The sequence below is a fragment of the Electrophorus electricus genome, chromosome 14 (genome assembly GCF_041902795.1).
Source record: "Electrophorus electricus isolate QZ-2024a chromosome 14, ASM4190279v1, whole genome shotgun sequence".
NCBI classification, from domain to species: Eukaryota; Metazoa; Chordata; class Actinopteri; order Gymnotiformes; family Gymnotidae; genus Electrophorus; species Electrophorus electricus.
In genome coordinates, this window is record NC_137510.1 from 26,762,906 (window position 1) to 26,790,109 (window position 27,204).

General features: G+C 47.0%; 1 protein-coding gene across 2 annotated transcripts; it reads left to right on the plus strand.

Annotated features, from left to right (window-relative positions):
- The first annotated feature begins 1,546 nt into the window (after positions 1 to 1,546).
- cgna (cingulin a) lies at positions 1,547 to 27,204 on the plus strand. 2 transcript variants are annotated; one of them, XM_081696679.1, is made up of 21 exons: positions 1,547 to 1,659; positions 11,246 to 11,530; positions 11,609 to 12,170; positions 13,391 to 13,494; positions 13,724 to 13,793; positions 15,358 to 15,473; positions 15,722 to 15,851; positions 15,939 to 16,112; positions 16,198 to 16,346; positions 17,178 to 17,286; positions 17,612 to 17,824; positions 17,942 to 18,163; positions 18,239 to 18,487; positions 21,484 to 21,654; positions 22,096 to 22,257; positions 22,344 to 22,433; positions 22,567 to 22,650; positions 22,894 to 23,012; positions 23,714 to 23,822; positions 23,939 to 24,102; positions 25,691 to 27,204. In XM_081696679.1, exons 2-21 carry the CDS (start codon positions 11,247 to 11,249, stop codon positions 25,827 to 25,829), a joined length of 3,420 nt encoding a protein of 1,139 aa, XP_081552805.1. In that variant the 5' UTR covers positions 1,547 to 1,659; position 11,246; the 3' UTR covers positions 25,830 to 27,204. The 2 variants fall into 2 exon arrangements, with proteins under 2 accessions (XP_081552805.1, XP_081552806.1); XM_081696680.1 differs by having other exon boundaries at positions 15,722 to 15,764.

Below are 27,204 nucleotides of genomic sequence, written 5' to 3' on the forward strand. Positions count from 1 at the left end.
AGTAAAGTCATATACGCTGGGGGATTGTGGACCACTTCTCACACACACACTCAAACAAATTATTTGCCCTTGAATGCACTATACAAAAAGTAAAAAAAAAAAAAGTTTAGAGAATCATTTTTTAGCTTGCACTCACACCAGTCATATGTCGCCATCATACGCCTCCTTTAACCCTGTTATTTATTCATTCTTTGTAAAAGTGCTTGGTTTGATTTTTAAAATATTTAATATTTTATGTTTTGTCACCATTTTGTTTCATTGGTCAATCAATACCCATGTTAAAAAATTGCAGCATGTAACGGTGAGCGATTAGGAGGCGGACGCATGTGCGGAGAAGAGCGAGGTTTATTAGGGGCAAATCCAGAGTCAGAGTCGTTATAGCAGTCCAGGGTCACAGAGCCGACACGGAGAGTACGAGGATACGTGACAAACACACACAAGAAGGCAAACGGGGAGCAGGTTATAACAGAGGCTAGACCAAAACAGGCCAACAAAGACGGGCTTTCAGACTTCCAATACATTCAAACACATAAACGCAATGAAGCAAACAATGAACAGCCAAGACACAGGCAACACGACCGGGTTTAAATACCCGAACTTAACAAGGTAGAAACGAGCGACAGGTGTGGAAAAGTAAACTATGGCACGGAACTAAAATACTCACGCCAGAGCAAACACAGAAGATGGAAGCTGGGACTAACCGGGACACAGCAGAACACGTATTCCCAAGTCTGCGCAATGCAACTAGTATAAACTATGAGTGCTGTGAAGTTTATCTGGTCATAGAACATCTGTATGCTGGGATGGTAAGTGGGGCCGCGAGGTTTCTGTGCAGGTAGTGAACTTGAATATAGGAGGTTATTACTGAATTTGATAATTATTAAACCCAGAAAAGTGCAAACGAATCAAAACTGAGTGTATACGTTGATCACCCCTTCACAGCAGACATCAAAAGCTCTTCGCTCAGATTTGTCTTTAGCTCACAAGCTTTTCAGTCGCTCGCTTGCACTTAGAACTCACTCATTCTCGCGTGTTTTCGGATGCTCGCGTGTATTTCAAATCAAATTAAAAATCAAAATTGATTTCTATAGCACAACAGCCATTGTCACAAAGCAGATTTACAGATGTCCAAGCCCCCAGTGAGTAAGCCAAGGGAGACAGTGGTGAGGAGAAACTCCCTAGAGCTTGAGGAAGAAACCTTGAGAGGAACCAAGACTCAAAGGGGGGGTATCCGCCTCAGCGTGCCAAAAGACCCCACAATAATAACAATTTAAAGAGAAAAATAAACAATAATAAAAAAAAATCACCAATTAATGTCTAGTCCAACCTTCTAGAGGTCCGAGTCTTGTCCCAATGGTGTGGAGGTGTCCGAGACACCTCCTGAAGGAGGAGAAGGCGTTTGCTTTCTTTCTCTCTCGCACAGCTTTTGCCATAAACGGCGCGTCATACATGGCAACTACACAGTCTGGGTCCGCCCACGACGCTACTTTTAACCAATAGTGTTCCTGCCCCAGGCTGCGCTAGGCGGGGCAGCACCGGCCCGAAAGGTAACAGGTTGTTTTCGGCAGCAGACATCGTCTTCCCGGGAGCTCTGTTGCGCCGGCTTGTCCATCAGCAGGATATTACACGCAACTTACATTTGGAGACTTTTCAGCAACCGTATGTACCTGCGTTAGCTTTTATGGCCTCTGCGTTGTGCGCTGTTAACTTAGTCCGTTAACGTCTCCGAGCTGCGGGGGACGGACTTCTGTCCTGCCAGATTCGGGGTGTTGAGTGTCTACTTCGCTGTGTCTCTGTCGAGCTACGTGGACCACATTACAGTGCATTTAGGTACATTTTAGATCAGGTAGCCTGGCTGGGGAATTGCTCCGTTAATCTTGATTGTTGAAAGCGGACACTAACGTCTAGGGAAAGGAGTCATGCCTAGAAAGAGCAGTGTTGGCAGTTTGGACGTGTTTCTCTCTCTTAAGTGGAAATAGTGCAGCTACCTGGTAGCCGTCGGTGACCCAATCCCACAGCTGGGATACGGAGCCAGAGCTGGGGCTCTCACCTGGGGCTCTCACCTGGGGCTCTCACCTGGGGCTCTCACCTGGGGCTCTCACCTGGGGCTCTCACCTGGGGCTCTCACCTGGGGCTCTCACCTGGGGCTCTACTGACAGAGCTCACATGGTTTAGCTAACCTAGCTAAGTTCACTTGGTGAGATTTAATTAAGAAAACCTAACGCTGATACCTTTTCTGAAAGTGTTGACATTGATACTTCATGGAAACGTTTCAAGCTTAGTGAAGTTTGAGAACAATTAAGCATATAATTATATTTTATTTCATTTCTTCAAAGGGGTAAGAGTCTGTATCTTGTTTTTTTTATTTTCATTTTTTATTTTTTATTTTTTTGTAGTGGTTTCTTTAGAGCAGTGAAACCAGTGAATCATTGCAGATGAATTTGCTGGTTTGTGCCATACCTGAACCCCAGCCCCAGCTAGGCTAGTTCTAATCCCCACCATGGTTTTACACACTGGACACCAACACTCGAGACTTTGATAGCCTTATATTTAATGTGTTCGTAATGTACACTTCCTCTGATCGGTGGTGTTCGGTGTCCTGTGACTAATCTTACCACTGTTATTCTGGTTATTGACTCCTAGAATCGATATGTCACACTGTCTAACGAGACAGGTGTTCACATGGATGTCCAAAACCCCCATACCAACTTGCCTGCTAGCTTCTGTATCTGAGTCTTTGTTGGGTGATCCACACAGGAATGCGAGCTAATGAGCTCTGTGCTCTTTGGGGTGGGCTGGGTGTTGAAATATACTGCCACGGTTACGGTGTTTTGTTAATGGGTTTTTTTTTTTAATCTGTGTCGGCGGGGAAAGAAGAAATGCAGGTTTGTTTGATCATGAAAAGAAGACTGAAGCTCAGATTTCCACCAGGGAATTAAAAAACAACAACAACCAAAGCGTGCTGAGGGAGTTGAGCACCAGGCTAGAGGATGAAGGGGAGATCCTTGGTAAAGCAGACCAGTGAAACCGTGATGGAAAAAACACCACAATATTAGTGGGTTTTCTGTCTGTACTAATAGAGGACATTTTCTTTTCTGAGTGAGTTGTGCTGTAACTCTGGGCGGGACTTTACCTCAGCGAGTGCCAGACCTGTGTGTCCTGCTGCAGTCTTTAGTGACTGCCCGGACAGGCTGTGCTAGGTAGCTAATCTGGGGGTGAGAGCGTCTCCAAATACAGTTAGTTACTAATCTTCAGGAATCTGAACAGACATACCGAGGCCTTAATGACTTTCCAGGTACAACATGGCACCTGCACATGGTGTTCTACCATATTTTGAAGACCCAGTACTTCATTTAACAGTAAAATAAAGACTGTTACAGTGCTGATTTTGAAGTGTAAGCATATTAATTTATCAGAATCCTTCATCTGACGTATTCGTTGTCTATGCAGTGCTTGGTTGAGTTTCCGTGCCTGAGTAATATTTGAAAAATCTTTTAGTTTCTTTTTGTTAAAAGAATGATGCACCGTAGCTTTCTGAAGAAGAAGATCTGGAATGTCTGGCTCCTTGTTTCTGTCCTGCGTAAGAAGCTAATGACAGAGGCGACAGGGAGGAGCGAACGGAGGAGGGAGATTAGGAGTCTGCGAGAAATACAGCCACAGAATCGCATTTTCCCAGGCTTTGGTATGAAAGCTAATTTTTTCCGGGACTCCTGGGCTCTGGGACTACACAGTAGCAATCTGTTCACTGTCACTGTTCCTGTTTCTCCTTAATTCTGTTAGACTTTTCACCCCTCAGATCAGGAGAGTGATAATTCAGTTTAAGACATGTAGGCTGAGTGTAGAGGGCCAGTAAGTACTGTGGAGCTGTGGGCTGCGGTCTCCTGAGGGCTGCCCATCTAAAGAAGTGTGTTAGTTGTCCCGTATGTCGTGTGCTGGTGTGGGAGGTGGGCTATGTCAGGGTGCTGGCATCACATACTGCTCCCTCTACTCCAGGGTTCTGATCCAGATCACAGAGACCTTCAGTTGAGCTGCGCTTGTCGCTTTATTTCAGTTCCCAGTGCACATGAATCAGAGTCAAGCAAACAAAATCCTTGATTGAGTTCCTGCATTTTTGCTGGGATTTGGAAAGAAGCCAAAATGTTGCCATTGTAGAAACACGACTGTAGGTGGAGCGGTAGAAACACGACTGTAGGTTGAACTATAAGAACTATAAACTATAAGAACTACTGTAAACTACTGTAATGATAGAAATCCTTTGCTAAATAGGTTAGGGTAGTGTTTTGCTGTCTTGATCTGGTAAACTTATTATTTTTCCATTCAGATATTTGATTCATGTTGAAAGGTGAGAGATTTAATTACCATAATGGTGAGCTAGAGTGTCTGGATGGTGTTCGTCACGTGAGGCCTTGATTTCACCATCTCATGTCCAAATGACTCGTTTGTTTCAAACTGAATATTGTATATAACTCTTCTGAATCTTGTGATGTGTCTGTTGTAACACACTTTAGTACCCTGACTTTACTAGGTCATGGTGTACAATTATGCAAAGGGTGATATTAATCTGTTTACCCAGGCTGATGTCAGTCAGGGGCATTTAGTCTGTGGCTGCAGTAACTTCCTGGTGTTTGCTTACCTTGAAGTTGTGTGCACGCAGGCATGCGTGCGTGTGTGTGTGTGTGCGCGCGCGCGTGTGTGTGTGTGTGTGTGTGTGCGCGCGCGTGTGTGTGTGTGTGCGCGCGTGTGTGTGTGTGTGCGCGCGGTGTGTGTGTGTGCGCGCGGTGTGTGTGTGTGCGCGCGGTGTGTGTGTGTGTGCGCGCGGTGTGTGTGTGCGCGCGGTGTGTGTGTGCGCGCGTGTGTGTGTGTGCGCGCGTGTGTGTGTGTGCGCGCGTGTGTGTGTGTGCGCGCGTGCGTGTGTGTGTGCGTGCGTGTGTGTGTATGTGCGCGTGTGCTCAACACACTAGAGTGAGCCAGATGGAGAACACAGAGGGTCAACATTGTGAACATACTTGCCCTTATTTTCTGCCCCACTTCAGTGCAATAAAGGGCCCCATGTTGCTTCTCTTCTCCCCACTGACCCCCCACCACTCCACCCTAGCTCCACCCCTCCCCCTGACCTGTACTGTTTAACCACCTATCAGGGTGTATTGCTGAGAGGGTGAACGTTGTCTCTGTCTGGACACTGATGTGGAAGAAGTGGACCAGACTGGTGTTTCAGCCTTCAGACCACCTGATGACTGACGCTTCACTTGTGTCAGATAATAGTGTCAACACACACGCTGAATGATGAGAGGAACACAAAGCCAACGAGGCAGGGTGCAAAACACACCTCACCCCACCTACCACACCACACAATGACAACTACCCCAACTAACCACACCACACCAACATGTCATATAAGCCTCTACCATGACAACTGCCCCTACTCTGTCCTCTCCATATCAGATTCTGGATGATTCATAATTACCCTGTACTCCATTACCCACTAAGTGAAGCTTGTCTGTTCTCATTCCCTTTACTACTCTAGATCAGGATAAACGCCCTTAAGGTTAGACAAGTAATATTAATGCTAATGTAAGTCATGGTGATGCTAAAGGTGTTAGAAAAGAGAACCTGTGAGTCAGACAATGACTAACATAAAAATAAAAGGGTCATTGTGTAATGGTGTGCGGTAAGGAGGCGGACCCAGTGTGGAGAGGAGTAAGATTTATTGGGGGCAAATCCAGAATCAGAGTTATAAAGGCAGTCCAGGGTCAAAGAGCCAACACGGAGTGTACGGGGATACATGATTAAACAGGACAAGGGCTAGGATACACAAGTAACTAAACACATGGAAGCACACAGAGGAGCAGGCTATAACAGACTAGGAAACACGGAGGCTAGGAACACGAAGGCATGGAATACAAAGAAACAACCATTAGACTAAACATACAAATGCAATAAACTAAACACATTCAATCATCAATGAACAGCCAAAGCAATGGGATCCAGACAGGGTTTAAATACTTGCATACTAGAAATGAGGGACAGGTGTGGAAAATCAAACAGGAGGAGAAAACGAAACCATGGAACAACCAAAAAACACAAGACAGGGAAAACTTGGAATACGAGAAGGACTGATCGTGACACATTGTCTCTAGTGTAGATGCGTACTGTCTTTTCTGTCAGGTGTGTAATGTGTGTTTTGAGCAGGAGGACGCAGGTCTGTGTGTTCAGTTACATGAGAACATACGGTTGCTGTTTCACCTACAATTTGCATATTGTGAGTTGAAAGTGAATTCCATTGACATTATTAATATTAATGAAGCATTCCATGCATAGTTAAATGTGAGGTATATGAGCACAGGTGATTGGGTGATCCAGAAGTGCTGGGTTTATTGGTCCTCCTGTAAGGTGATTGCATCTGCTTCATCTGTTCTGCTACTTGTCATGTCTGTAGGGGAAATAACAATGTTAATCTACAAAAAATACATCCAATTTAATGTTATTTTGTCAGTGTTTTAAAATGACTACTTTTTGGGACTTTTTTTTAATTGTTTGTTTGGTTTTTTTGCATTGTTCTAAAGGAAGGTACTGACAAAAATGACCTAAAAGCTGTCACAGGGCGTAATAAAGTGAAATAAATGAACTTTAAAGCACTGTGAAATGAGGGCACTTTCCTCAATATTACCAGAACGTCTGATTCCAAGCCAGAGGCAGTAGTGGTGAGGAAAAACTCCCTGAGGCCTGGGAACCGAGCTGTGAGCGACCAACGAGCGCCTTCCATCAGCCGTCGCCTGTGCGCGTTTACACTCGATTATGGGCGATGAACAGCGTGCCTGTGCAGGAGACAATCATTAGTCAGATTGATCTGTCTCCCTCGTGGCAGAACGCTGGTTCAACATGCTCGTTTGGCCAAAGCAGTACTGATGACGACATTCAGCGGGAGGACCAACCCAGTCGGGTTAATGTGTCCCTCTGCCTAACAGAAATGACAGGGACCCTCGTCTGGTTGGCAGCGGACACCTCAACGGAACTGAAATGAGATCAAATGAGAAAGAAAGAAAGAAAGAACCGGGCAGCAAGCACAAGCAGACAGTAGAGGTCTGTTGTGGGCTGCTGAAAGTCCTAGCCTGGCTTCAATCGTTACAGGGGCGTGCGAAACCCATCTGGCACAGGACTGACCTGGGAACAGCTGTCCAGTCGGACTTGATGTTCTGGGATGTGGTGGTGTCATTCCTGGGGTCTGATGGACCCACTCCTCCAGCAGAGGAGGCTCACAGTCCTAACTGACCCTTCACTAGTGCAACAGCCTCGGTTGTTCGCCTTCCATATTTCTCTTTTTTGTTGTCAGTTTCTGGTATTTTTCCAACTTTTCATGTTCCTTCCTTTGGATGTTTCCATCACTTGGGAATACCACATCTATTACCAATTTTTCTGCGTCTTTTCTTCTCGCACAGTGGCTACTTCTGCTCGACTGTGTCACTACTTGACATGTTCCTTGTTCCCTGTACATGTCCCCTGTCATGTCTCTCACATGGTTCCTGTCCCCTGTCATGTCTCTCACATGGTTCCTGTCCCCTGTCATGTCTCTCACATGGTTCCTGTCCCCTGTCATGTCTCTCACATGGTTCCTGTCCCCTGTCATGTCTCTCACATGGTTCCTGTCCCCTGTCATGTCTCTCACATGGTTCCTGTCCCCTGTCATGTCTCTCACATGGTTCCTGTCCCCTGTCATGTCTCTCACATGGTCCTGTCCCCTGTCATGTCTCTCACATGGTCCTGTCCCCTGTCATGTCTCTCACATGGTCCTGTCCCCTGTCATGTCTCTCACATGGTCCCTGTGACGTTGTCGTCTCTCTTTGTGTTTGTGTTCCCTGCAGTCTGAATCTTGGGTCTTGTCTGGTGCTTTGATTTACAGAGTGTTTAGTGTTTGTTCTGAGCTGCTGTGATGAGTGTCTGTGTGCTGGTCTTCACTCCTGCCTTGTCTACCTGTTGGTTGGATCGTCTTATGGTTCTAGAACTCCAGAAGCACTTTGCTTGCACAGTTGAAGGAGCTCTATCTGAAAAGTCCAGTTTATGTAGAAACCTCATGAACTACACTGGCGGAACTTCACTGAGGGAACTACACTGCTAAACTAGTCCAATCTGTACTTTGAGTACTTGAGGTTCAAAGTACTAATCAACTCGAAACACCATGCTTCAAGTCTCATGCAAGACAAGCATGGAGACTATTTTCTGTCCTGTTCTCAGATGGTGGAATGAACGTCTTTAAACACACTGAAGTCCCGTCTATTCACGAAGTATTTAAATGTCCACTGACCTTGCTCTTATGTTGACTAACTGAAGCTCTCGTACTCATTGTAGGGTATTGCTTATTGTTTGTTACACTGATAATGTTGACTAACAAACTCTAGTACTTATTGTTTATTGCACTGATGTCTGTTATAGAGCTTATATGTATTTTGTACTTCTAGTCATGAACACTGATCCCTGTATTCTACAGTATTCTAGATCATTGGTATGTTGGACTCTAACCTACTGTACTGTACTAGGATGTGTTCTATGAGGAAATGACAAAGCACTTTTGGAAGTCGCTCTGGATAAGAGAGGCTGATTAGTGCCAAACCTCCAGCACTGTGGCCCCTGCTTGGTTGGTCACAAGAGATTCTTTCACAAACTCTTTTAACACATCTCATTGGCTGCCAGCTGCACTGACCTAAATTGTCAAGTGCTTGATTGGACTGGTTCGCTCTCTCTCTGTCTCTCTCTCTCTGCACTAAGTTTCACGCTGCCTGATGGGTGTGTGAAGGCTACAGGAAGTTGGTAGTGTTTGAGCATGTCCGTACCAGAGAGAAGACTGGTGTCAGCCATAAGAGGACGTGCAGTGTGTAATATGTTGCTGTTTATTATCTTCCATGAAGAGGAAATGGGAGTGAGAGTGAGTGTGCGTGAGGGATAAGTACAGGTGTGTCTCTCTTTATCACGGCAGTGAACTTTGATCAGCACAGACCTACTCTTTCATCCAGACACTCTTTGATTATGTTGCTGTCTGATACTCTGTAAATCTGATCTTTTGCTTTGTAAACAACCATATCTGTTCTTCACGAATCCGTCATGCTCACCTTACGCGATAAAGAGCACACAGGTGTCATAACACGGTCGAAAGCACAGAAACCGTTCAGCTCCGAGAACAAAAGCAGATGGTGTCTAGTCCGAGTCCAGAGCTGTAGGTGTATGATCTGAATCCTCAGCACACCAGTCCGCCCCCTGATGCGTGCTCCACGACCCCTGAACTCGGAGCAGGTAGTAATGAAGATGAACCAGACTGGTTATAGTGGGCTGTTGTCCTTAAACCCTGACCTCTCTAATAAGAGCATTTACCTTTAGATTCTCTCTGGTTAAACGTGAGCAGTACTAACCATTGGTGCAACTAACTCATTATTCAATGAGCTGAGTCTCCTGGTCAGAAGTGGCTCATGAATAATTAAGTACTCTGTACTTTAGGAGTGTAGCTTTTTGGTTTGGCATTGGTGTAACTTGCACACCACAAAGAGAGATATGATCAGACATTAACATTTTAGTTTAACAATGGGCGCCTTGGTACCGCACTGCAGAGTGTGAGCACACATGCCCATCCAAAGACAGTGAAATCTTCTCCCAATATAAAACCACTTCTCCCAGTATAACCAGTTCCAGTATGTGGGGGTTGAAGTGCGTTGGTGCTTTTAGTGTTTTAGTGGTTAATGAGTAATGGAGGAAACCGAAAGGCTCCATGTGAGTGTGTGTGTGTGTGTGTGTGTGTGAGTGTGCATCAGAGTTCAGACTGCAGCCGTGTGTTTGCTGTGAAATCACCCAGGCTGGCAGGAACCAGACACACCTGCCTTTGAGTTTGACAACACATTGAAACTGACAACCTCTTGCAGATTGTGAAGCACTTGTTGAGCTGTGGTTTTGTAAGAACACTGGGTCAGTGTACACCTCACGTCCCCAGTCCTACACACACTGTGTAAGAACCCTAAAAAAAGTGTGCTCCGAGAACATACTTCAAGCTTAGATTTTATGACTAGCCTTGAAAAGTACCTTGAGCCTGGAGGGTTTTCACAAAATATATCTGACCAGGTCTGAGTAAAGTCTGATCAAATATGTCTGACTGCTCGGGTCTCGGGAAATATGTCTGACTGCTCGGGTTTGTGGATTGTTTGGAACTGAACCACTGCTACTGGACTCTGTTATAGTTTTATTAAAGCACACTAGTTTGTCCACAGACCGCACTATTATTGTGTATTATACAATTCTTATTATGTATTATGTTATTATAACTATATAAATAATAATACATATTAATTAGAACTATTGTCATGATAGAACAATATATACGCAAATAAAGTTTACTTAAAACTGCTGCAGTTATGTTTGTAAATCACGATAATTTATTAAATTATTTATCCCCAGCATCAAAGGCATCAAACACCAGGTATATTTATGGTATCAACAGCTCCAATAAATGTGTACTGGAGAAATCCACATGTGCGTGCGTATGTTTGTGCGTGCGTGCGTGTGTGCGTACAATCCATCGCCCGATTTGTTGGCCAGGTCAATGACTCAAGGTGTTGAAGTTCAGGTCGTCCCTCAGACGTGGGCTGGAATGTTTCCATTACCCACAGGCACACGGTTAACATTTCAGACATAAGGAGAAAACAGAAAGTCTTTAGGCTGTAGTCTGTCCATCGACCTGTCCATTGGCCTGCTGTAGTCAGTGTGCCCTGTAAAGCACATTATAGCTGCCGTCACAGTTTCAGCTCCCAGGAGGCATGTTTTCTCTGTCGTGGCAGTCAGAGATAAAGGAGAAATGACCAATATCTGTTTATTTACAGAGTAATGGAATGTCTAGATTAGTTGTCTTACTGCATTGTGGATATCACGGAATGTGATATGTCCATGCAGAATTCCAAAGTTAAAGCCTGCATCTGGATTGTGCAGTCCTAACATCGGCCTGGTAAAGGGATAAGGGAGTGGTGTCAGGGGCTTGGAGAGAGAGGTGTGGATGAGAGAATACAGACACATGATTGTGTTTTCAATATAAATGTTGGGTTTTTTGTTTCATTGCAGTGCTCTGATTTTCTGGTGTTTCTGGTGTTTCTCCTTTGACACACACACACCTTTGACACTGTTTGGCATTGAACACATCTGTGCCTGAGTCATTCTGAATATTTTACAAATCGTGCTTTTAATACTAATTTTAGTTTTTCCTTCCATTGTCTTTCAGCATGTCCACATCCGCTTCCGTCCGGAAGACCCCGGTGGATTACGGGGTGCAGATCCGGTTCATAAAGGACCTGCATGACACGGGTGGTGCTACCAGGAGCGGGTCTGGGTCCCGGCGAGAGGCCTCGGCTAAGCCCTCGGCTAAGCCCTCGGCTAAGCCCTCGTCCCGCTACGGCGTGGCTGTGCGGGTGCAGGGCATTGCGGGTCACCCCTACGTGGTGCTGAAGGAGGGCGAGAAGGGCGACTCGTATGGCGTGCAGCTCCGAAGCCAACCGCACCTGCCCAGGTGAGAGGAAGTGAGCAGGACGTCCTGAGAACGCACAACTTCCATAGTGTTTATACCTCTGTTTGTTGGACCTGTCAGGACGACGGACGAGGGGTCGGCTCAGGATCCGCACCCGTTTGCGACGGCGCCGGATGTCTCCCTGCGCCGCGCCCAGTCGCACGGCTCCCTGCTGGACCGGGACGGCGTCCCCGACGACTTTGGCCAAGAATTCGGCCGGCCGCCCGGCGACGGTCACTCGGGGAGCTACGGGAGCCTGGACACAGTGTGCGGCGTCCCACCCGCCGCCGGCCGTTGGGGCGGGTCACTCCAGGCCGGTCTGAACGGCTCGTCGGAGCGCTACCGCGCCACGCCGGCTCCGGGCCTCCGGATGCCGGCCCATAGGCCGGTCAGCAGGTTCAACGCAGGTGCTGAACAGGCTGCTGTGGTGGGAGGCTCCACTAGAGGGAGCACTCCCACTCACGACTCAGCAAGTAGGCCTCACCTTGGCTCCTCTGCCCCTCCCCCTGCCCAGAACACATACTCCTCCCTTCCTGCAGCCTCTACGCCGGCTTCAGGTTATAGCAGCATGGGGCGGGGCTCCGGATCTGTCGCCAAGGTGACAGCCATGCCTTCCGCTGGCTTAGTCTGTGTGGATTCACATGTAAGTGACCGTAGCTGAAATTAAGCGTAGTTGTGTAGCCGGCAAACTAGAGCAAATCACAAGTTTTTAAATGTATTTTTATTACAGAACCAGTGAAGTCTGGTTAATATTGTTTCAGAGAACTTGATCAGGACATTGGTGATCTTTTTCTCCAATGTGTCTTTTAAATTAAATTTTGAACTCTTACCTTGTAGGCTACACCAAATGCCTGTGTGCTTTTATGCCTTTGCACCTGCACATTTCAGTAGCTTGTTCTGTACATTGGTAGCTCCGTGGTTAAAGTGCTTGACTTGTAATCAGAAGGTTGCCAGTACAAATCCCACCACTGCCAAGTTGCCACTGTTGGGCCCCTGAGCAAGCTCCTTAACCCTCAATTACTAAAGTTGTACTCAGTCATAATTGTAAGTCGCTTTGTATAAAAGCGTCAGATAAATGTACATATTTTTAGCATTTATCTGACAACTTGAGTAATTGAGGGTTAAGGGTATTGTTTAGGGATCCAACAGTGGAAACTTGTCAGTGGTGGGACTTGAACTGGCAGCCTTCTGATTACTAGTCCAGTACCTTCACCACTGAGACTCCACTGCCCACTGCCGTTTTGATTCTCTGAGGTCCACACTGTGTACCTGAGCCAGCGGGTCTCGGTTGGTAAACTATCACAGTAATGGCCTGTTGCTCACTGTCTCTACTGAACCTGGATGTAACTATAACAGGTCAGAAACAGCCAATCCATCACGCTGGTCCATGTCCTCCAGAAAACGTGATCCGTCCTGATTTAGTGTAGCAGTGTCTGCTTACAGGACCTGAACTCAGATTACAGTGTAGAGTAACGGACTGTAACCTACTGCAAGAATACATTAAGGGTCTTGTCTTATAAATTTTTGTGTGTGTGTGTGTGTGTGTGTGTGTGTGTGTGTGTGTGTGTGTGTGTGTGTGTGTGTGTGTGTGTGTGTGTGTGTGTGTGTGTTAAAAGGGTCTCTGGGGGCAGTGTTACTCAGTGGTTAAGGTACTTGACTTGTAACTGGAAGGTTGCTGGTTCAATCCCCACCACTGCCAGGGTGTCACTGTTGGGCCCCTGAGCAAGACCCTTAACCCTCAACTGCTCAAGTTGTACTCTGTCATAATTTTAAGTTGCTTTGGATAAAAGTGTCAGATAAATGTGTGTGTGCATGCTCTTTATCATCTCCTGTAAATTTTCAGTCTCTGATTTCTGTCTGCAGGTGACTCCTGACCTTTTGATGGGCCAGGGTCAGAGTTCAGGGCCAGACTTGGCGACTGAGGCAGATCAGATGCACCAGCTTGTCTACGGTGTCTTGCGACAGGGGTGCTCCAATATTCTCTTATCGTCTAAATACAAGTCCTGTCTCAATTTAGTTCAGATGGAGTAACCGTAGATTACACACAGATTACATTTCATTCCAGATTACATTCCTTTAATTCCAGATGTTGTGTGTTTTCTTCTGCTGAAAGGCTGTAGTTTAAACCCGAGTGCTTCCACAGTGGACGTGATGGACCCGTCCAGTGCTAACTGTGTCCCTGGTGTCTGTTCTCAGGAGCAGCGAGAGTGATGGGGCCATTACACGACGTGCCCGACTCATCTGTGACAGGATCCGCCAGCTCCAGGTAACCCGCGTTTACACTGACCTTAGTCGTGAGCGCAGAGACCCTAGTGTAGAGGTCCAGGATGGTTCCCTGTTTGGCCCGACACACAGGACATGGGCCCAGTGTCGGAGGTCAAAGCAGATGCACATGACTAGACTGCATTTGTATTTCAGCTGCATCAGAAGTGAGACCTGAATTCTGTGCTGGACAGACAGCAAGTCCAGCATGTGCACATTAGCAGTGACGTCAGCAGGCTGAAACCTCTGCCCACTCCTTACACAGAACACACACACACCAACAGCACACGGAAAATGTCCCTTATGCCTGCATTTGGATTATAATGCATAGTGTATATTTTGTCCACAAGATGCTAAAGGTGTGTGTATGTGTGTATGTATGTATGTGTGTGTATGTATGTGTGTGTATGTATGTATGTGTGTGTGTATGTGTGTGTGTGTGTGTATGTGTGTGTATGTGTGTGTTTGTTAATAGAAGTGCCATGAAACCTCTTATCAGTTAAATCATTCAGTAGCCTCGTCTAAATCTCCAAATCCTTATTTGCATTGTTTGAAAGCCTAAAACATCACAGTCTTGTGGTGTCAGTGTTGTGAAGGAACACTCGGGCTGTGTGTTATTAATGCAGAATAACACGTTAAGGTCTTTCATCACTGCTGCTCCCTCTAATGAAGGAGAGACCAGCAAGCTGATTGGTATTTCTCACCACGTCTCTCCAGCTCCTCTGGCCGAGTTGGCACAGCTTAGACGGCCATCACATTAATGGCTGTGGGAGACTTGGCACCACTCCCTGTGCCATGTTGAGCTGGCAGCAGACACAGGAGCACTTACAACAGCACTCACTCTCTCACACACACACACACACACACTTACAGAGGCTACTCTGGCTGATGGCTCATGGCAGAAGTTCGTGGTTAATCTGTGGGATGAGAGCAGTGTGTAGAATTTGCAGTCAGTCAAGATAAAGTGATGAGGCCTCGGAATAGTCTGCACACCTGATGGACTGAGATGCCTTCTTGCGGTCTTTTATTCTGAAAACTCCATCTGGATTATAGTAGGGGTGTAACGTCACGTGAGTTCCTCCAGAACCTTCACATATGGACATTACAGTTGGACGGATGCAGTCATACGGAGAAGCCCAGGTGTGAAAACGCACGAGCATAACGTGGAATCAAATTTCCCATTGGCTCAGCTCAGCTCAGCTGGTGTCTGAGGAATAGAGGAGAGTGTTGGCTTTTTGGCAGTTGTGTCTCCCTCCAGTAGTAAGAGTCACTCGTGAGGAACGTGCACTCTGCAGGCCATGACACAGCAGTCATGGGATCATGTCTTAATGTGCTCATTTGACATGGTTCACCACGTTAGGGGCTTTCCACTGGGTTGAACTACTGCAGCCGTCCTGTCTAATGACCTGAGTGAAAATAATAACCCTCTGCCCCGCCCCGTCTAGGTGTTTAAGTGTCTGTGAGAAGTTTATGACTGCCCATGTAGATTTCCCATGCTCTGACCCCTCTTACCAGGTGCTCTGACCCCTGTTACCAGGTGCTTTGACCTCTGTGACCTCTGTTACCAGGTGACCAGGCTGGACTCTGGCCTTAAGGCGGAGCTTGAGCAGTGTCTGGATGAAAAACTTCAACTGCAGGAGGAACTGAGCAGGAAGAAGACTGATCTAGATCACACACACTCGGAGTAAGACACACACATACACACACACAGTCACACACATACACACACACACACACACACACACACACACACACTCACTCACTCACACACACACACACACACACGTGCGCGCACTCCCTGTCACACTCCCTTCTGTTTCAGTGTACACACATGCACACTTTTTATACATATTGTGTAATTTCCACAAATAAAACCTCTGTATGATTGATCAGTAAGAACAGGGACGTGTGTGTGTGTGTGTCCTCCCGCAGGCTGGCCCAAGTACGCATGGAGTGTGAGACTGCAGCACGGCAGGTCCGACAGCTGGAGGATGAGGTGGTGTGTGTGCAGGAGGGTCTGAGGAGGGAGATGGAGGCCCATGCGCAGAGTGCCGCCACACACGTGGGACACACTCACAGCCCTTTGCAGTGGAGACTTCAGGGGTAACGGGATTGCAGTGTAAGTGTGTGCGTGTGTGTGTGTGCGCAGGAGGAGCTGGCGGAGGTGCAGGACACTTTGAGGCAAAAGGAAAGGGAGCTCACTGCCCTGAAGGGGGCGCTGAAGAATGAGGTGGCCACACATGACAGAGAGATGGAAACTCTCAGAGAGCAATACAGCCACGACATGGAGAGACTGAGAGGAAGCATGGAGCAGGTGTCACAGGTAGACACACACACGCGCGCGCGTGCGCGCATGTACACACACTCACACACTCTCTCTTTCTCCCCCACCACTCACTCCTCGTCAGTCCCAGGCCAGCATAGAGGCAGAGCGTCTGCGTGTCAACACCACCATGAGGTCCCTGCAGCAGCAGCTGGACGTCAGCAGAGAGGAAGGAGACCACTGGAGAGAGCAGCTCCAGACCAGCAGGGAGGAGCTACGCGCTACCAAGCAGGAGTGAGAGTCCTCACCGCCTTATTCATTCATTTATACTCATTTATATATTTTTGTGTGTGTTGTGTACGGAGCAGTGTTATGTAAACACTTCCAGGAGGCAGCAGTCACCGTGGTTACGCTTCACTAAGATGTTCCAAGTTTATGCTTCGCATCACAACAACAGGCTCGCCTCTGATGTTTATGTTAATGTTGCTTATGTTCATGTATGTTTATGTTAATTTATGTTAATGTGTTCCGTTAAATTCTGTGTGATTGGCTGGTGTCTAAACCAGAGCGCGACACTTTTAGACTGTTGTAGAAATGTGAAAATAATTATTGATGAACTGAAGCATTTATATATCAGAACTCAATGAAAAGGCTTATTTGAAAGAGCACAGACAGATCAGTGGTAGCAGTTGGGTTGATCTTGTTGACTGAATCTTGTTAGTTCTACTGTAGTTGTTGGTGTCTTAACATCCAGAACACTTAGAGCACAGAACTGATTATTCAGCCATGGGAAGATATCAAACTAATGTTTATGTTAACTTTTTATTTTGAAGTCAACATATGTCAGGTTTAACAACATGCTACTCATATTTGGTGGTGGACATCAGGCAATATTATATATATTCTATATGTTTGTTTTCTGTACTAATAAACAGAAAATTACCACTCAGCTCAGTTCATTCACATCAAACCAAGAATTACATATAAAGTCGTGTTCTCATTCCACACGTTCAATCAGGAAGTGAAACGGAGTCTAACATACGATCCATACACACGGTCACTAATGACTGGGTTGTTATTTCATAAGTGTGTGTGTGTGTGTGTGTGTGTGTGTGTGTAAATCAGGCTTCTTCAGGCTCGTTTGGAGAAAGAGGAGTTTGAGGAGGAGCTGAAGGAACTCCAGGAACGACTGAACGTGATGAAACAGCAGATACCTGATGTCAAACATGACCAGGTACTCACACTCACACACACACACACACACACACACTCACACACACACACACACACACACGCTCGCTCGCTCACACACACTCACCACTCACACTCTCACACACACACACACACACACACACACACACACACTCGCTCGCTCACACACACTCACACACTCACCACTCACACTCTCACACACACTCACACACACACACACACACACACACGCACGCACGCACGCTCGCTCGCTCACACACACTCACACACACACACTCACCACTCACACTCTCACACACACTCACTCACACACACACGCGCGCTCTCCTCCTTTAACTGGCTTACAGGAACTGGCGCGCTGCCGTACGGAGCTGGCAAGTGTCCAGGCGGAGGTGGACAAACTGAAGGGAGACCTGGACAAGAAGACGATGGAGATTATCTCACTGAAGAAGGCCAATCAAGAACTACATGCTGAACAGAAGTATGAGATTGACAGGCTTAAGAACCAATCACGGAGAGATAAGGAGGAGCTGACTAAAGTGCAGGAGAAAGCCAGGCTGGTATGCTGTGATTAGTAACGGTTTTAGTTCTCCACTCTCCTCAGAGCTGGAGGTCACCATTGGAAATGCACATCGCAGCTTTAAACGACCTTTGTGCTCAATGTCTCTGCTCTGCAGCGTGCGGATCCATCGCTGGTGCAGTCTCTGCGTGAGGAGGTGGGCGTGGCACACGAGGAAGTTGAACGGCTCCGCAGACAACTGCTTTTGGCCGAGGAGGACCTGAAGAAGGAAAGAGGCCATCTCAACTCCTCCCAGACCCTCATACAAACGCTCACGCAGGAGCGGCAGGAGCTGGAGGAGACCCACACACGCCTGAAGGACAGGGCCACACGTCTAGAGGTGAGTGTGTACACACACACACATCTCACACACACAGTATCGGAGACAGGTGTGTGAAGCTCCGCCCATCTGCAGTCCCAGCTGCAGGCGCGAGTGTCCCAGACGCTGGAGGCCGAGCAGGAGCTCCAGGAGGAATCCAGGAGGCTTCGGCAGCAGCTGGACGAGGCCCAGCACACCTGTGCCAGACTGGGTCAGCACAGGGACGAACTGGCCCGTACCCTAGAGGACAGGGAGAGGGACAGGGATGTCCTCCGCAAGGAAAACACACAGCTGGACGAGGAGAAGAAGCAGCACGAGAAGACCCTGGACAAACTCAGCAAAGAGGTGCACGCATATATAAGAGATGGAGAGTGAGGGCGAGTGTGTGTTTCTGTTAAATAACAAAAATGCTCTCATAAACTCATCACTCTTGTTCCCCTTCTCGTTTCCTTCTCTCTCTCTCTCTCTCTCTCTCTCTCTCTCTCTCTCTCTCTCTCTCTCTCTCTCTCTCTCTCTCTCTCTCTCTCTCTCTCTCTCTCTCTCTCTCTCTCTCTCTCTCTCTCTCTCTCTCTCTGGGGGTGTCTCAGCTGTGTTGGTCAAACTTGCCCTTTACCTGTTCACCTTTACTGCTCGGACATTAAGCCCCTACATGTTCACGGTCGTCCACGATCGAGTGCTTTCTGTTTGTTAAAGTCTCTCAGGGTCCTGGGATTACACGTCCACTTATGAGAGAACTTATAAAAGAACCGTTCTTAACCGTTTTTTGATGGATATATTGTGAGTGTTTGAAGTCCTTTAGTTGTATGAGAAGACCTCCTTGGCCTTTCGGGCATGTCAGCCAGGACAGGGTAGTGGAGACAGGTGCCAGACAGGCTGCCTGGGGGAGATCAGGTGGACTGGACCTCAACAGCCGTCTGTTCCTTATGTAGCCGTCAGAGGCCAGTTGGTCAACTTGATTGACTCCAGAAGCACTGAAGGTGTTGACTTTACCACAAGGTCCTCTGATGGACCTGCTGGACCATCTTTGCAGGACCAGCCACAGTTCCTCTCCATGGAAACATCAATCTTCAGCCAGTCTGCGATCACACCTGCTACCTGCAGGGCAGGTAAACTCTGGAAACCAGAGCTGGTGTGATGGCTGTAGTGTTAGTGGAGCTTCTCACACAGTTTTTGACTTGCAGAAGTATTTGAGCCTTCCTATCATTGTTGTTGTTGTTGTTTCATTACAACCTGGATTTAAAAATGGATTTTTATTTTGAGTTCATATAAACGAACAAATTGTTGAACTGGGCAGTGGTGTCTCGGGGTGAAGGTACCGGTCTAGTAATCAGAAGGTTGCCAGTTCAAGTCCTACCACTGCCAGGTTACCACTGTTGGGTCCCTGAACACGACCCTTAACCTGGTAGTGATGCTTTTATCAGCAGGGACTGGAAAACTAGTCAGCGTTGAAGGAAAGATGGAAGACACTAGAACATGAAAACCTTGGAGACTGGAGACAATCCTGCAAAACAACAGCTCTGATGCGACCTTTAATGGGTTAAAGGGACACGTTCAGATATCTTGGGATGGTCTAGTCAAAGCCCAGGCTGCAGTCCAGAAGATTTCTCCACACGAAAAGCAAATCCATCAAACTTGAAAAAACTAGAGGTGTTTTGCCTTGAAGAACTAGTTGCAACAACAAAAAAAAATGCCTCCAAAAAAGTTTTGACTTCAGGTTTGACTTCAGTTTGACAAACTGGTTTCTTGTCTTATTGTTTCTGTCACAATAAAAAAAAATATTTTGCACATTCAAAGTGGTAGGCGTGCTGTACAGATCAAATGGCACAACTCCCTGCCTGAAATCCATTTATTCCAGGTTGTAATACAACAAAACAGGACCAACATGGGGTGAATTCTTTCTGAAGGCGCTGCGTGCAGGTGAACGTGAACAACTCGTCAAACTGCCCGGAGTGATCGTCAGTCGTGGGGAGGTGGAGGTGGGGGGGCATGGCCGCGGGGGAGTGGATTGGTGAGCAGCAGATTCTCCAGTCCGTTTACATGCCGAGAACTGGATTCGTCTGCAATTGCTGCAACAAGAAGCCCCACATTTCTTCTCCATAATGATGTGAAAGACACACCTTTACTCCGCCTTCCCCCAAAGACTCGACAGCTGTGTGGCTGTGAGGTGAATCTGTATGTCCTGAGTGCAGTTCTGTGGGTTTGTGGCTGGCGACTTGTTGGCTTTGACAACTGCATAATTTCAGCCCTTAAGAGGTTTTGAAGATTTTTTTTCTTTCCAGCTGTTTTTGTAGTTAGGGGTTAGGGTTAGAATTAGGGTTAGGGTTCGGGTTGGGGGTTGGGGGTTAGGGTTCGAATTAGGGTTAGGGTTCGGGTTGGGGGTTAGGGGTTAGGGTTAGAAATTAGATGTTAGGGTTTGGAGATTAGGGTTAGGGTTTGGAGATTAGGGTTAGGAGTTAGAGGTTAGGGTTAGGGGTTAGGGGTTAGGTTTAGGGGTTAGGTTTAGGAGTTAGGGGTTAGGGGTTAGGGGTTAGGGTTTGGAATTAGGGGTTAGGGTTAGGGTTTGGAATTGAGGGTTAGGAGTTGAGGGTTGGGGTTAGGAGTTAAGGGTTGGGGTTATGGGTTAGGGTTAGGGTTTGGTGATGGGGTTAGGGGTTGGAGATTAGGGTTAGGAGTTATGGTTAAGGGGTTAGGAGTTAGGGGTTAGGGTTTGGTGATGGGTTAGGGTTTGGAGATTAGGGTTAGGGTTAGGAGATCAGGGGTAGGGGTTAGGGGTAGGGTTAGGAGTTAGGTTTAGGGTTAGGGGTTAGGGTTAGGGGTTAGGGTTTGGAGATTAGGGGTAGGGGTTAGGAGTTAGGGTTAGGGGTTAGGGTTAGGAGTTAGGGTTAGGGTTTGGAGATTAGGGGTAGGGGTTAGGAGTTAGGGTTAGGGGTTAGGGTTAGGGTTTCCAGCTATTCTGTTCAGGGTTTGTGGTGACTCATAACGTCACCCTGGTTTTATTGTTTTTATTCTGTGGCTCAGTGAAACTGTCTGCTTATTAAGCAATGCACGATCAGATGTGGTGCTGTTCAGTAGGTGCAGGAGGTTCAGCGTGTAGTAGGTGGCCATGTTTCAGGGCGGACCAGACATACCACACATAGGACACTCGCCTGTGTTCACTCATGAGTGTGAGATCAACACGGTGACTTACTGTGGACTTTTAAATCCATTTTATCATTTTCTTCATGGTAGCACAACATCAAGACCTGGTGAAAAGTACTACATAGTTCTGAAAAAGTGATTAAGTTAAAAAAACAAATCTCTCTCTCTCTCTGCCTGCCTGCTTGTCTGTCTGTCTCCTTCAGATCGAGCGTCTGTCTGCTGACTCTAGCCAGTCGGTGCAGCAGCTACAGGTCCAGCTGAGCGAGCAGAGAGACCGGTGGAGGAGAGACCAGCAGGACCTACAGAAAGCTCACAAGGAGAAGCTGTGTGAACTGGAGCATGCCCAGATCAGCCTGCGCTCCCTGCAGGAGGAGGTGAGGGAGGGGCGCTGACATCCTCTGGCCTGTTAGCACATCAGTGTAGAAATACACACATATGCAGATACACAAATACACGTTCTTCGTCAGTCCTCCGAGAATTCGATGTTTTTAACTGTGTGCCGTGAACGTGCAGACCAGTCCGGGTTACACCATGTGTAACCATCAAGGGTTCATCACTGGGTTAAAGCATATTGTATTACAGTGAGTCAGTAGTGAATCAGTATTTTCACTGCTCTTATTGAATCCTTCAAGTCCATAATAACCAAAAGTGGTCAGTACAAGTGATCCCCACCCTAAGGACACCCAGCAGTCTGAGGACATATGTCCCCCCAGCTGTTAGAGTCCTCAGAGCTTCCTGTCTGTCTATGTGTGGCCCAAGAACTGGGCCGGGGCAGAACTGATCCAAGACCCTTATGGTTCGGCCCGGCTTTTCAGTTGGCTCGTCAGAAGAAGGAGCTGATGTCCTGCTGTGAGGAGAGAGACAATGCCGCCCTGGACCGAGAGCTGGTCCTCAACCGCCTGCGCAACCTAGAGGCCGAGCTGGAGAGCCAGCGGAGCGCGGTCAGCGATCGGGCCCGGGACTTGCGCAGCATGGAGGTACGTACCCCACCCCAGAGCAGGAACCTGTACAGGACCACTACGGCACGTTTCTGGAATGTGTTTCCTGTTTCCTGTGCCTGCAGGACAAAGTGAAGCTCTTGGAGTTGGAGCTGGAGGAGGAGAAGAACAGTGGGGAGGTGCTGACAGACCGGATCTCCAGGAGCAGGGAGCAGGTGAGTGCGTCCCCTGCCCCACCTGCCGAGATGATCCGTGCATTTGCAGTCTCTGTGAATGTTCCAACGTTGCCCTCTACTGTGCGTGTGCGCGTGTGCGTGCGTGCGTGTGCGCGTGTGCGTGTGTGTGTAGATCGACCAGCTGCGTTCGGAGCTAATGCAGGAAAGGTCCTCTAAACAGGACCTGGAGCTGGACAAAAATGCTCTGGAGAGACAGGTAGACTGAAGCAGGCATCTTCACGCCCGGCTGTGGGTTCAGACTGGTGTCTGCTGTGGTGGGCAGGGTCACACTGGTGTTCAGACTAGCAGATTTCATCTCTGTTCTCTCACACCAAAGTCCTGAACATCACTGCAGGGTTTTCGGGTCAATGGCAATTTTGTCAGTTTGATCAATTATTTTCCTTGCGCTCATAACTGCCTCCTGGAGATTTTGGTCTCATTCTCCCTCCACCTTTTCTAGCTAAAGGAGCTGAAGTCTCGCGTAGCGGAGATGGAAGGTCAGCCGCGCGGCTCGGCGAGTTCCTCTCATCTGGAGGGACGACTGCAGGAGCTGGACGATCGCCTGAGGAATGAAGAAAGGTAGCGAACACTGGTTAGAAGCCCTGAGACTCTAAGAAGCTCTGGGGTTAGGGTTAGTGGTTAGGGGTTAGTGGTTAGGGGTTAGGGTTAGTGGTTAGGGGTTAGTGGTTAGGGGTTAGGGGTTAGGGGTTAGGGGTTAGGGTTAGTGGTTAGGGGTTAGGGGTTAGGGTTAGTGGTTAGGGGATAGGGTTAGTGGTTAGGGGATAGGGTTAGTGGTTAGGGGTTAGGGTTAGTGGTTAGGGGTTAGTGTTTAGGGGTTAGGGTTAGTGGGTAGGGGTTAGTGGTTAGGGGTTAGTGGTTAGGGGTTAGGGTTAGTGGTTAAGGGTTAGTGGTTAGGGGTTAGGGTTAGTGGTTAGGGGTTAGGGGTTAGTGGTTAGGGGTTAGGGTTAGTGGTTAGGGGTTAGGGTTAGTGGTTAGGGGATAGGGTTAGTGTTTAGGGGTTAGGGGTTAGTGGTTAGGGGTTAGGGGTTAGTGGGTAGGGGTTAGGGGTTAGTGTTTAGGGGTTAGGGTTAGTGGGTAGGGTTAGTGGTTAGGGGTTAGGGGTTAGTGTTTAGGGGTTAGGGTTAGTGGGTAGGGTTAGGGTTAGTATTCCCTCAAAACTATCACGTTCTCTGCTATATGTGTCTGTTTGTTGTGTGTCTGAAGTGTGCTCACACAGCGCCCCCTTCAGGATTACTCTCACATTTGTGTGTGCTGCCTAGAGAGAAGAACTCGGCGCTGGCATCTCAACGGCGTCTGGAGAGGAAGATAAAGGAGATGAACATCACACTGGATGAAGAGAGACAGCAGCTCTGTGAGCAGAGAGACCAGGTGGTGACACACATACACACACACACCAAACACACACTTACACTCACACTCACACACACACACCAAACACACACACACACCAAACACTCCTTCATGTCTTCTGATGGTTTGTGCAGCTGGCGCTGCGGGTGAAAGCTTTGAAGAGACGGGTGGATGAAGGTGAGGAACAGGTGGAGCGGGTTGAGGGTTTGAGGAGGAAAGCAGTGAGGGATCTGGAGGAGCAGATGGAGCAGAAGGAGACTCTACAGGCCCGAGTAGTAGCACTGGAGAACGAGCTCAAGTAAGTGTGTGTGAGTGTGTGTGTGTGTGAGTGTGCGTGTGCGTGAGTGTGTGTGTGTGTGTGTGTGTGAGTGTGTGTGAGTGTGTGTGAGTGTGTGTGTGTGAGTGTGTGTGAGTGTGTGTGTGTGAGAGTGTGCGTGAGTGTGTGTGTGAGTGTGTGTGTGTGAGTGTGTGTGTGTGAGTGTGTGTGTGAGTGTGTGTGAGTGTGTGTGAGTGTGTGTGAGTGTGTGTGTGTGTGAGTGTGTGTGTGTGTGAGTGTGTGAGTGTGTGTGTGTGTGAGTGTGAGTGAGTGTGTGTGTGTGTGAGTGTGTGTGAGTGTGTGTGTGTGTGAGTGTGTGAGTGTGTGTGTGTGTGAGTGTGAGTGTGTGTGTGTGTGAGTGTGTGTGTGTGAGTGTGTGTGTGTGAGTGTGTGTGTGAGTGTGTGTGAGTGTGTGTGTGTGTGAGTGTGTGTGAGTGTGTGTGTGTGTGAGTGTGTGAGTGTGTGTGTGTGTGAGTGTGAGTGTGTGTGTGTGTGAGTGTGTGTGTGTGAGTGTGTGAGTGTGTGTGTGTGTGTGAGTGCGTGTGAGTGTGCGTGAGTGTGTGTGCGTGAGTGTGTGTGCGTGAGTGTGTGTGCGTGTGTGTGTGTGTGAGTGTGTGTGTGTGAGTGTGCGTGTGTGTGTGTGTGTGTAAGTTATTGACACTGTGTGTATTGTATTGATAATGTGCTGTAGTGTGAGAGTCCGCAATATCTTTATTACTATGATGGTGTTTGTCAGACAGTCCACAGAACCACTGTGTAGTGGGTTGGTAGAGTCAGTGGGTCGAAATCACATTGATATTCGTTCAAACAGGCAGTGCTCAGTTCTGCCTTTATCACAGTTTTGATTTTTGTGGTTCTGCTATTTGGGTATTTTAACAAAAAACATTAAAATTCCCATCCATTTAATTTTAGTCTTGACATCTCAGAGATTTTATGATCTGGATCTATAGGCTTAACATCCTGCTAAATTTAAGACAGAACATCATTTTGGAATAATTATTGATAAGTATTAAACAATATAAAATAATTGATTGTACTAAGGCAGGGTCTTCTAATCTCTTTCATACTTTCATAGTGAATGACCACAAATTCCAAATTATATTAGAAACGATATTAAAAATGTCTTTTGAGAATTTTACATGAAGTTTAACATCAGCCATTTTATTTTTGTCTGGCGTGTAGTATGAAAACACCAGTTAGGACCCATATAGACCAGCAGAGGGCAGTGCGTGCCTAGACGCATGTAAAGCTCGCGTACGCTACGTGAACCCAGAACAAAACCCGCAGTCTTGCACGGGTCTTAGTTATGTTCCTGAACTCTGCACTTATTTGAGAATAGTTTGAGATTTGAGCTCCAGTTTTTGTGTCTTGGGAAATTTCTTGTCTGCAGTGTTCAGCAGTTTTTTTTAATAAAAAAAACAAACAAACAAAAAAACCCCCATCATTTGATTCCACTTTACCCACTTTGAGCAGATATGACTGTTCACAGATCACACTAACCTGCATCAATAATAATAATAATAATAATAATAATAATAATAATAATAATAATAATAATCCTGGACTTTAGAAGGAAGATCCAGCGGGCACAACACATCACTATGGACTCAGCCCTCAGCTCGGAGGATGACGATGACGAAGGTCTGTATGACCCCTCCAGCGTCACCTCCCTCCTCACAGAGGGCCATCTTCAGACCAGCTCCTGCTAGCGTGCGGGAGGAGTGCGATGAGGAAGGCAGGGTGATGGTGGGAGGAAGAGTGCTTCCCAGGACTGCATGGCGATGCTGTACGGGGAATCGTGACGTGGTAAAAAAAGTTAAACCAGAACTCTGGACTCTGCCGTTTAGACCCCGGAGGTGCGTTTGAGCTACAAGGTTAAGGCGCGCATGTTGAGAGCCCTGACCAGCTCTTAAAGGGAAATGACCCAGAACAGCAGGTTCAGGTGACCGTGGCGAGCACACAGCAAGTGAACCGACCACAGCGCACCCAGTAAGGTAACGATACCCAGGACGCATCCCAGGGAGAAGGACCCTCCCCCGAGCTTCAGTTCCACTCTACTTCATTAGTATCACACACGCAGCGTTGCCGTCCATGCGGAATAGTGAACGGAGACGTGCTCATGCCAAGCTTGCTAACGCACACTGCACACGTCATGCCCAGATAGAGAAACTACAAATCAAAAGTGTCACATGATATATCTACATTGTAAATTCATTAATGGGTTTCAATAAATAGTACTTTTAAATAAACTAGTGATGATAAAAATGACACTCAGAGTGGTATGAAGAACAAATGTGTGGAGTAGTCTTGCCTTTTTTTATTACATTTCCTTATTTCCGTGTTATTTCCGTTGGATGTCTGCACATTCAGATGATACAGCAGTTCAGGACCAAGCCAAAGCACCCTGTAGGATCTGCTCAATTCCGAACCCTTCTCCTCATGTCAGAAGTGCTCACTATTAAATAACGTTTCAGTTTTATTTTAATTAAATCTTGTAATGATTTTCTTCCCAACAAATACTACTGGACTCAGTTATTGGTGTATCTAAGCTCTCAGCACTGTGGCAATAGTTTAGTGGGAAGAAAAGTGCAATTATGCAGTTTCTTGATTGAAAATAATCATTTGAAGTAATTATGTTATTGTTTTGAGTTGATTTAGTAAGCAGACGATAAATACAGAGGCTAAAGTTTAAGAATACCTGCTTGGTTTAGTTTTCTGTTGCACGATTTTGATTTAATTCTGCTTTTTTCATCAAGTTATGGTTTCTTTTTTGCACAAATCTATGCATTCCAGATAATGTACCTTTGCAACATTCAGTCACACAAGTGCTACAATAACAAAGCGCCTTATGAAAACCTCTGTAATCACTGTGTCAAAGTACACAAATCTGTACCTTTTTGTTTTTCTACAGTTAATGTTTCATTGTGACCAATCAAAACTGATTGATGCTTCATGTCTGTGTACAGAGTTCATGTTGATGTGTTGATGTTGATGTTATAAGCTGACACAAAAGTTAAGCTATAAATTTGTAATTTTACAGGGGGGGAGAAAGTTTATCCAAAATAAATTTGACACTTTAAATTA

What these genes read in the sequence shown, in the direction of transcription:
- cgna (XM_081696679.1), top strand. Translation starts at nt 11,247, where the DNA reads ATGTCCACATCCGCTTCCGTCCGGAAGACCCCGGTGGATTACGGGGTG. An exon ending in GGGACTTGCGCAGCATGGAG is followed by an intron (nt 22,258 to 22,343) that starts GTACGTACCCCA and finishes CTGTGCCTGCAG; the next exon opens with GACAAAGTGAAGCTCTTGGA. An exon ending in CGCCTGAGGAATGAAGAAAG is followed by an intron (nt 23,013 to 23,713) that starts GTAGCGAACACT and finishes TGTGCTGCCTAG; the next exon opens with AGAGAAGAACTCGGCGCTGG.